At 37.6% G+C, this 11,321-nt stretch overlaps 1 protein-coding gene across 1 annotated transcript in view; it reads left to right on the plus strand.

Moving 5' to 3' along the window:
- Positions 1-11,089, plus strand: part of DHX35 (DEAH-box helicase 35) — a 65,816-nt gene extending 54,727 nt beyond the window's left edge. Inside the window, exons 19-22 of the mRNA XM_069063559.1 lie at positions 4,191-4,272; positions 4,630-4,701; positions 6,389-6,500; positions 9,727-11,089. Coding sequence (XP_068919660.1) covers positions 4,191-4,272; positions 4,630-4,701; positions 6,389-6,500; positions 9,727-9,771 — 311 coding nt within the window. The 3' untranslated portion in view covers positions 9,772-11,089. The remainder of the gene's footprint in view (positions 1-4,190; positions 4,273-4,629; positions 4,702-6,388; positions 6,501-9,726) is intronic.
- The last annotated feature ends 232 nt before the right edge of the window (positions 11,090-11,321 follow it).

An 11,321-nucleotide genomic window follows, 5' to 3' on the forward strand; every position in this document is an offset into this window, starting at 1 on the left:
AGATTCCAACATTACACTCCTATTTTGGGGACAAGAAGGAGCAAGGCATGGAACAGGAGGAAAACAGTGAAGTCAGAACTCCTGCACCAAAAGCTTCAAAGGAAAATACAAGCTGGTTACAGGCCATAGAGGACCTTAAGAAGCAGATAAGAGAAGTGGAGGAAAAATTGGGAAGAGAAATGAGAACGATGCAAGAAAATTATGAAATGAGAGTCAGCAGCCTGACTGAGGAAAATAATACCTTAAAAACCAGACTGACTCAAATGGCAAAGGAGGCTCAAAAGGGCAATGAGGAGAAGAATGCCTTAAAAAGCCGAATTTGCCAGATGGAAAAAGAATGTCAAAAGCTCAATGAGGAGAATCATTGCTTCAGAATTAGATTGGAGCAAATGGAAGCTAATGACTTTATGAGAAATCAGGATGCTGTTAAACGGATCCAAACGAAAGAATAGAAGGCAATGTGAAATGTCTCATGGGAAAGACCACTGGCCTGGAGAATAGATCCAGGAGAGATAATTTAAAAATTATTGGACTACCTGAAAGCCATGACCAAGGTAAGAACCTAGAAATCATCCTCCAGGAAGTTCTCAAAAGAAAACTGCCCTGATGTTTTAGAACTGGAGGGCAAAGTGGAGGTTGAAAGAATCCACCGATCACCTCCTGAAAGAGATCCCAAAAAGAAAACTCCTAGGAATATTATAGCCAGGTTCCGGAATACCCAGATTAAGGAGAGAATATTACAATCAGCCAGGAAGAAACAATTTGAATATTGTGGAAACACAATCAGGATAACCCAGGTATGGCAGCTTCTACACTGAGGGATCAAAGGGCTTGGAATGTGATATTCCGGAGGTCAAGGGAGCTGGGATTAAAGCCAAGAGTCACCTACCCAGCAAAACTGAGTATCATGTTTCAGGGGAAAATATGGTCATACAGTGGAATAGAGGACTTTCAAGCGTTCTTGCTGAAAAAAACCAGAGTTGAATAGAAAGTTTGACATTCAGATACAAGAGGCAAGAGAGGGTGGACAGGGAAAGGAAATTGTAGGAAACTTATCAAAGTTGAACTATTAACATTCCCACATGGGAAAACAGTAATTGTAATTTGTGAAACTTTTCTCAGTAGTTGAAGGGATTAGAAATATATATATATATATATATATATATATATATATATATATATGAGGGTATATGGGCATATGAATACATATGTGAATGTGTGTATATATGTTTACAGGTATACATAGATAGAGGGCACAGGACCAATTTAACAGGAAGGGATGATACATAAAAGGTGAAATTAAGAGGTGAGAGGAATATAATGAGAGGAGATGGGGAGAGAGATTGGGGTAAACTATCTCATACAGAAGAGGCAAGGGAAAATGGTTACAATGGAGGGGAAGAATAGGAAGGCAAAAGGGAATGGGTCAACCTTATTCCCATTGAATCTGGCTTGAGGAGGGAGTGAAATACAAATGAAAAAGGGTATGTCCCCCTCCAGGAGAATAGGGGGGAAGGGGATGAGGGGGGAATGATGGAAGAGAGGGCAGGCTCGGGGGGAGGGAAGTTGGAAGCACCCACTTTTGAAAAGGGACGGGATCAGGGTGGAGAGTGGAGTGGGTGGGAGGTGGGAAGGGAGGGAGGGAAGTGTAGTCAGTCTTTTACAATATATCTTCTATGTTGTTGTTTTGCGTTAGCCACACATGTACAACCTATACTGAACTGCTTGTCTTCACAGTGGGGGTGGGTGACGGGGAAGGAAGGGAATGAATCTGGAATTGAAAGTTTTAAAATAAAATATTCAAATATATATATGTACATATATATGTGTGTATGTATATACATACATACATATATACTATTAATAATACCATCTTATACATGTAATTGGGAAATAAGATATATAGGCACTGAGGCATAGAGATCCACTGGAAAAGTCGAAAGGGGTATGGGAGAAAATATGGGAGAGAGCAGATGGGAGGAGGGCATATCCTGTGGGACTGCTATTTTGGGCAGTGGGTGGGGGAAAAGCGGGGAGAAATTTGTAACTCAAAATCTGGCAGAAACGAATGATGTAAATCAGAAGTTAATAAAGCATTTTTTTAAGTAAAAAAAAAAAAAGATATGCCAAATAAGGACAGAAGTGCTTTCTCAAATGTACATTAGGTGGTCTACTGTTTCTTTGTTCTGGTACTAGAAGTAGATTGCCGAGCTTAGATTTGTGCACCTGACTTCCTAGCCAATGGGAAAAAAGGGTCAAAGTGGGGGTGGGGGAGAAATCCTTGTTAGGACTTTATAACTTCACCATTTCCTTTTGTAAATTGCTTCTCCTCCCTGACTATTTGTCAGAAGGAAGATGCCCTTTCTTGAGATCATAATAAACCATTCTTTTCTGCTCCCTTAAAAAAAAAAAGAGAAGCAAGAAAAAGTAAACAGGAAAGAGAAATCCTAAGAGACTTATTGAAGTTGAACTGTTTACATTCCTACATGGAAAGATGATATTTGTAACTCATGAGATCTTTCTCAGTATTAGGGTAGTTGGAGGGAATATATAGACAGAGGCACAGGGTGAGTTGAATATGAAGGGATGATATCTAAAAAATAAAATTAAGGGGTAAGAGAGATATACGGGAGAAGGAGAAAGGGAGAGGTAGAATGGGGTAAATTATCTCACATAAAAGAGGCAAGAGAAAAGCTTTTACAATGGAGGGGAAAAGAGGGTGAGGTGAGAGGGAATGAGTGAACCTTACTCTCATCAGATCTGGCTTAAGGAGGGAATAGCATACACACTCAATTGGGTATGAAAATCTATCTTGCCCTACAGGAAAGTTGAAGGGAAGGGAATAAGAGAAGGGGAGATGATAGAAGAGAGGGCAGATGGGAGGAAGTGGTAATCAGAGGCAAACACTTTTGAGGAGGGACAGAATCAAAGGAAGGAATAGAATAAATTGGGGTATGGGATAGGATGGAAGTAAATATACTTAGTCTTTCACAACGTGACTGTTATGGAAGTGTTTTGCATGACTACAAATGTATAACCTATATTGAATTCCTTGCCTTTTCAGTGAGGGTGGGTGGAGAGGAAAGTAGGGAGAGAATGTAGAATTCAAAGTTTTAAAAACAAATATTAAAAAATTGTTTTTACATGCAGCTGGGAAATAAGATATACAGGCAATGGGGTATAGAAATCTATCTTGCCCTACAGGAAAATAGAAGGGAAGGGGATAAGAGAAGGGGGTGGGAGGGGTAATAGAAGGGAGGGCAAATTGGGAGAAGGGTAATAGGAAGTCACACTGTTTCGGGTAGGAGGGGAGGGGAGAGATGGGGAGAAAATTTGGAACTCAAAATCTTGTGGAAGTGAATGTTGAAAACTAAAAATAAATTACTAAAGTAAAACCAAAAACAAAATTTTAGATCTACAAGAGAGACATTTTCTTTATTCATGGAATTTTTTTTACTAGAATCTTGACGCTCTTTTAAATACCTATTTTCTCTCCTCCTAACTGATGATGATACTTTTGAACCTGCAGCTTATAAAGTCACCATGATCCTCAAATTCCTTCAGTTTGTGAAGGTAGGAAGCTGGAGAAGCTGATGGGTAGTATGAGGCTAAGCCAGAAGATGACTCAAGGAAACTACAGGGCAGGATAGAACTAAATCTTTCTGTAGCTGTACTCTTGGCTGAATATATAGGTTCTGCCTTCCAAACAGCCAGGCTGTTCCAGATAGTTTGCAGTAACTAGCCCAGGAAGTCTATAGGGTATATATACTGCAGTGTACCGATGGTGGAGGCCTTAAAGATCTTTCTTTAGGTATGCTAGTCTGATGAAGAAGTTGACTGTGTGGGACTTCATCAGAAGAAACAGGGACATAAATATACAGCCTGTAACAAGTAAGGCAGTTTACAGATTGAACTGTTGAGAAGAACATATTGAAAAGCATTTGTATTTCTTTATTAATTTATATACAGTGTTCTATGATGTTTTCTTGTGACTTGTTTTATGATTGAAATGTATATAATATTTATCTCTTGATTTTATGTTGCACTTGTGCTATTATTGGATGTTTGTAAAATTTAAATACATGATCAAAAATACCTCCACGATTGTTCATTTAAACATTAGTTGAATAAAATAAAAATATCTGATGGATGATTGATTTATAGGTTGTATTTTTTTTTTAACTGTTTAGGTGACCCAGATCCTGTTCTAAAGTGTATCGTCTCTGGATTCTTTGCTAATGCTGCTAAGTTTCATTCCACTGGCGCTTATAGGTAACTAATATTTTACGACATTATCAATGAATAAAGGAATACTGAAAATACAGCACTATATCCAATCAAAAAGGTCATAAAGATGAACACAGAAAGTAGGCATTTAATGTCAGATATTAAAAAGGCTGTGTACATACTGCTTTTTTTCTTTTCCTTTCCTACAATGGTTTAGTCTTTGGGGGTAAAAGGAGGGAGGGAAAAGGAGAAAAAAAATGAGATGGGGGGAAAAGTATTTTCTTTGTGTATATTTGAAGTTTATTCTCTTTTCGTCATTAAGGTATAAAGCATGTCTATAGGAGAATCTGGCTGCAAACTTTTAAGTGTTGATTGGACTTAATTTATTTTTAAATTTCTAAGGACTATCCGTGATGATCATGAATTGCACATACATCCCACTTCAGTACTCTATGCAGAAAAACCACCTCGATGGTAAGTTACCTTTAGCCTATAGTAATTAGAAATGTCTCTGTGAGGAGGTCAGGGGTATCTACACCAGCCCAAATCTGGCCCAGCTGACAACAGACTTCAAGAGTTCAGTACATATTTCTCTCTCCACCTCAACTACTGCCATCATACTGAGGGATTTTAATATCCATGTAGATGTTCCTTCATATTCCTTAACCTCCAGTTTTCTCAACCTCCTTATGTTCTATACTCTTCTCCATAACTCTGTGTTAGCCATACATAAGAATGGTCACACACTAGATCTCACCCTCACTCACAAGTGTTCTAGTTCCCTAATTAGAAACTGACATTTCCCTCTCTGACCATAACCTCCTTTCATTCCACCTCTCCTTGTGTCTCCTATATCTTTTCTTCACCCTTTTCAGGACCTCCATTTCCTCTACCCTTCACTACTTTCTCAGTCCATTATTCTTGTTCTGACTTTACTTTCCTATCTCTCCAACCTCAACCTAAGAATTAGCCAGTTCAACCTTGTACTGTCCTCTGATTTTGGATCCCTTACCCTCTTGTCTTATTGCCCTTTTTCTCTTGCCAAACCTCAACCAAGATTTACTATTACCAATAGTCTCTTGTGTTCCTCTTCCTGAACTACTGAGTGAAGCTGGAGAAAACCTCAGAACTGCTAATTGAGTACATTACAAATTCACATTATCAGACCTCAACTATGCCCTCACGGGAGCAAGGGAGCCCTTTTATTCCTCCCTTATTGATTCCTTATCCACTAACCCCAGAAGCTATTCTAAAACTTCTCTTCCTTCTCCAAGTCCCCAGCACCACCTCCTCCCTGTTTTCTTTCACTTGAGAATGCTGCTTCTTATTTTATTGAAAAAAATGGACCATTCACCTTCTCCCATTCTTTTCATATTGGAACCCTTTGTCATCATCTCATATTTTTTCCTTTTTTCTTCTAGTCTCTGACAAATAAGTGACCCTTCTCTTTGCCAAGGCCAACCCCTCTACATGTGTTCTTTACCCAACCCCTTCCCATCTTCTCCAGCAGATTGCTGGAGAATGTTATTCCTGCTCTTGAATCTTCAACCTCTCTCTATTAATTAGATCCTTCCCTACTACTTTAAAAAATTCCCAATTCTCCCCATTCTTAAAAAAAAAAAAAACACCAAAAAACTCCTTCATCCTTACCATCCCTTCCAGTTATCCTTTACTCCCATTCTCAGCCAAACTCTGAAAAAGTCTTCAGCAATGACTGCCACCACATCTGTCCCTTGATTCTCAACTCTTGTAGTCTGGCTCCAATTTCAGCACTCAACAGAAACTGTTGAGTTGTTACTCATGATCTCATAATTGCCAAATCTGAGGTCTTTTTTCAATGCTAATTCTAATCCTAATCTTTCTCAACCTATCTGTTGATGTCAGTTAATTTATTAAGTGTTTATTATGTGCTAGGCACTCTAAGTTTTAGGGGATTGAGGATCAAGGAAGCCTTGATGGGGAAAAGGAACTGGACCTTGAAGTGTTAGTAGGATCTTGATAGATGGAGATGTAAAGACTTCCTAGGTGAGAAGAATTGTATAAAAATATAGTTTATGTTCAATAAATTATAATCCAGTTTATCTGTTCCTCCTAAAAGTGGGTTGGAAGTATCATTTTCTAATGTAAAGAATTCAATATGTTCTATCTTTGTCAATTTCAGGGTTGTCTACAATGAGGTCATACAGACTTCAAAATACTACATGAGAGATGTGACTGCTATTGAATCTGCATGGCTTTTGGAATTGGCACCACATTTCTATCAGCAGGGAACGGTATGAATTCAGAACTCTCTAAGGGGTGGGGGTTGTGTGTGGGGAGTGAGGTGTGTGAAGAGTACTCTGTTGGCTACATTTTTGTTTTAACCTTACTACTTTCACCTCACCTGAAAAATTTTGATTTTGAAAAATAAAATGAGAACTCTTGAAAGTGGACCCAAGGAACACTTTCTGATTAATTTATGAGAACTTCACAAATCCACTTTGATTCAGTAATGTGCTGAGAGATCCTCAGAGGAAAGATTAAGATACTGTCTAGTTAATCTAGAAGATTGTTACAGATTATGAGAGTAACTGTACTCAGAGTAAATGGCAGTATACTTAAGATTAATTCATTTTAGATATTGATGGATGCTTCGTTGTTCAAGTAGTGTCCATTTTTCTTTCCAAATGTTGGTTGGGTTTTCTGTTTCTTAGAACTCTTATGATTAGCTCCAATCAGAGTGCCATGGAATGGAAGTAGGGTTTAAATGAATGGTACTTCTGTCCAATCTTCTGTTATTGTATATATATTTTTTTAATTTTAAAAATGATACCCTTTATGATTATGTTGATTTGGAACATGTACAGACTGTAAAAACATTTCACTAAAATGTGAAACAAAACCGTTTAATTAGAATGACTTATTAGCATATCTTCTTGGAAATACTGCAGAGATATCCAGTTTCATAGGCCTAGAAGTCAAGGACTCTTAATATTTGGTAACTCCAGGTCCCTGCAGGTGGACTTTGGGAACAATCACCAAACTGTTGTAGATTATACCAGTTGTGACAGTTGGTTTGCAAGGAGGACGTGATCTAGGCTGGTTAGAACTTAGATCATATAATATTTTACATACTTTATGTCCAATCTAGTATGCTTAGATATAACTAGTAATCAGGGCTGATAACTTTATATATGGTTGTCAGCTGGGCCAGATTTGGGCTGATGTAGATGCCCCTGTCCTCCTCAACAGAGACACTTATAATTACTATAAGCTAAAGGTAACTTACCACCAAGGTGGTTTTTCTGCACAGAGTATTGAAGTGGGATGTATCAGGTGTATGAGCGTAAAGTATACTGTAGTTGTTTGGCCCCAAAATCACAAAATCGCTAACCAGGGCCAACCATATGTATCTTATGATCAGTTTTTATCTGTAACTGGATGACATGTCCTCCATGGTGTGATATACTTGTCAAGTTACAAATAATTAAGGAGTAAAGTGCTTTTGGAACTTCAAATAGTTTGTAAGTTGAGGATTACTTCTTTCCCTAAATTCCCCAATACAAATTTTTTAGTCTAGAAACCAGTCAGATCAGTGACAGTTTAAAATATTTTTAAGAGGCTAGATAAAGATGCACTATTGAACATGTTTGTGATGTATATAAGCAGAATAGATACAGAATCAAATATTTTTATGAGCTGAGGCTAAATTTGGCTTAGTCTAGCAGGTTCAAAGTTTTAAAAAATGAACTAGGCATTTGTGTAAAAATCCAAATTAAAAGCTGCCTTTTAATAATTTAACATTAAAGGACTCTATCCAAGAATAAAAAGAATACAAACTACAACTCTCCTTTTATAGTCAACTCAAGGAATTGACTTAAAGGCATTTGGAATTCATGATAAAGACCTTTGATATTTGTCTCTTTTTTATTCTCCGCCTCTCCAGTTCTTTCCTATTTCAAGCTGCCAGGTGTGTAAAGCACTAGGTGAGGCTGGGCCAAAGAACTGGAATGAGGACATGCTGCAGCCACAACAGCTCTGAGCCCACCAAATCCCCTGCCTGAAATAAATAAATGTTTTTTCCAAAATTTGTATGGGTAGAAAAAAGAAAGCCTCCTTGAGAGATGAAGTATTCAGTGCTTTTGACCAGAAATATAAGTTATGAAAAACACTGAAATAGTTATAAAGTACTTGACAAATAATTAGGCATAGGGAAATCTTCTGAGTAGTATAAATTTGAAGATGCCTCTAGATCACTTTTTTGTTTGTTTATTTCTTTTTTGCTTTTTGGAGAGGGCAAGGCAGGGCAACAGGAAAATTGGGGTTAAGTGACTTACCCAAGGTCACATGGCTAGTAAGTGTTAAGTGGCTGAGACTAGATTTGAGCTCAGGTCCTCCTGACTCCAGGGCCCATGCTCTATTCACTGTGTTACCTAGCTGCCCCTAGATCAGTGTTAAGAGAGTAAAACTGAATCTGTTCTTTTACTTATATCAAAAGTAGTTTTATAAGTTTGATGGAAAATGACAGGGAAACAGGTTAAAAGTTCAAATGAACTAATCATTCATACTCTCCTTGCTTCTTTTCCCAGTTGTTCAGTGCTGATTTCAGTTCTGCCTATCATCTGCTGTCTTTTCTTCTCCAAGGGCTGGATTCAGAGTCAAACCCATTTGTTTCCATCCTTTTTTCCATTTCCTGACCCAAAGGCAACTTCAGAGTTGGACTTCCATGTACAGCTTGATTGTGCTAAGAAATATTTTACAATTAACCCATTAACAATCCATTTGTAATATATTGTTGAGAATAAGTCTTAATTACCTGAAATTAATTAACAATACTCCTTATTACTGGCTATTTTGTTTCTGTGTGGTTTGACTGTATCATTATATGACCTTCATTTTTCAAAATTCAGCTCAACAAACATTTGAGTGCCTTTTATGTATAATATGTTTTTTATTCTAGTAATGAAGTTTCAGAAAAAGAAGTATATTGATGAAATTCATCCTTTGTTAATGAACATTACTGTTTTTCTCTCTTCCTTATTGTTTTTAAAGGGAAGAGAGACTGCATCTTTCTTTTACCATCCTTAAGACATGAAAAGAAAGAGTAATTTTCTTTTCCTTGTACCATTCTTTGGGGTATGAGATGTTAATAGCCAGTCTGCTTAGAGTCTCTTTTGTGCAAGCAGTGTTTCGGGGAGAGAGAGGCCTGTTTTTTCTCAGTGATAACTTTCATACCCTAGAGACAAAGCCTAAATGTAGTCAGGACCACAGAGGGAGGATCATTGTCCCAGATCATAGTTAGCCTCATTAGAAGCCCTATTTTGCAAACAGGTGACTTGGTTTTTCTTTCACAGCATCTTCTGAGATGTATGGTTTGAAGGAGAAAGTGAACAACAGTCAGAGACTAACCTATTTGTATATTGGAAGAAAAATGTTTTGATGTGAACTCTTAAATACACAATACAGTATATGCATATTTTAAAATATATCTTAATTGTCTTTTTATCATTTCCTTTTCAGCCTCTTTCAATGAAAGCCAAAAGGGCCAAGGTTGATGACCAATGACCATAATCCAACCTGCTGCTGACAGTACCTGATCTGTTTCTTCTTGGTATCTTCCAAGATGTAGCTTTTGAGCCTTGGGACATATAATACTAAATTTTCACTGACTTAAAGCTGGCTGTTCTTTACTCTTCAGTCAGTTCATCAGCCACTATTCCCTGCTCCACTAAATGTAAAAAAGCCTGTCAGGATCCTGTAGGAGTTGATGCATGAGCAGGACATGGCATATTTGTTAGCCTGGGCATGTTGTCCCTTCAACATGGGTAGACAATCAGAAAGTACTGATGTAACGAGTAAGAACTGGAGCTTCTGTGGAGGAAAAAGAGACCTTTGAATGGTGTAATGTCATGTTAAGGAGGACAAATAATTTTGCATACTACAGCTCTTACCCCTTGGACCACATATGGCCTGATGGATGTGCTGCTGCCTTGTTGAATGCAGAGTAGTCCAGGAAAGAATCTGACCTTAGAAAGAAACATCCAGCGTTTCAGTTGAAATCTCTCTGATACCTGGAGCATGCCTACCTAGAACAGGACCTTAAAACAGTAGAGTCAATTCCTGTAGCTTCTCATTTGCCTTTTGTCCCTATTTCTCCTCTGTATGAAACTTTAGAATGGCATTCCATTTAAAGTGAAACAAACAATACGTTTACATACAAGCTGTATATTTTTTTAGCCCTTAATCACTCTGGGCACTCCTGGCAATTTTGGAGAGCTTTGAGGGCCATTTGTGAGTGATACACCTCTAGGACCCATGAGCACATATTCCCTTATTGCAATGAATGTATGCATTTTCACAAGTGGGCTTGGCTCCCTCTTTTGGGATTTGACATCTTAGACTTGATGTCGCTGGCTTTAACACTAGTGAAATCTTATGAAATTCCAGTTGGGAAAATCTCATGAGAATGCTTAAGCAGGAATTAACAGTTTAGATGCTCTGAACTTCTATAAATCAGGAACATAACTGTAGTATATTAATAATGGCTTTATTTTGGCTCTTTATTGGGAGGGGGTATCCTCCTTTTTCCAGCAGGCTCTGGTCATATTGATGCCCCAAGCCTACTTTGCTATAATAGTGTTTGCATTTAAACACAGTAGCTGCTGTAGGTTTATTTATTTATTTTTACTGTTTTGATGACATTTGTTTTAAAAACATTTAGCTTGAAATTTTATTTTTGTACTGACATTTATTTGGTGGATATGCCACTTTGGCACCAACATGTACTTTCATTTTTTTCTTTCCATTTTTAAAATGTGTAAATAATAGTAATATCTTAATAATGATAGCAACTTTATAACTAGAATAAATGTTTTCCTCCCCCTTCCTGACTTCTGTGACTTGTATTATGAGACATTCTCATTAATCCAGGCCTTTAAGAGAGAGAGAGAGAGAAAAGTAAGTTAGTTTCACTCTGTCATAGCCAGTACATTTGGATGGTGTTAAGTCAATACTCAGGCTCATGGTAGCATTAGAGATGAATTAAAGTCTGCAAGGAAGACCCACAGAGCAACTTAATATCAATAGCATGACATGAGGAGACCCAAATCCAATAT

The sequence above is a fragment of the Petaurus breviceps genome, unplaced genomic scaffold, assembly GCF_028583685.1.
Source record: "Petaurus breviceps papuanus isolate PSGF00001 unplaced genomic scaffold, PetGlider_PUasm1.0 90591, whole genome shotgun sequence".
Lineage (NCBI taxonomy): Eukaryota > Metazoa > Chordata > Mammalia > Diprotodontia > Petauridae > Petaurus > Petaurus breviceps.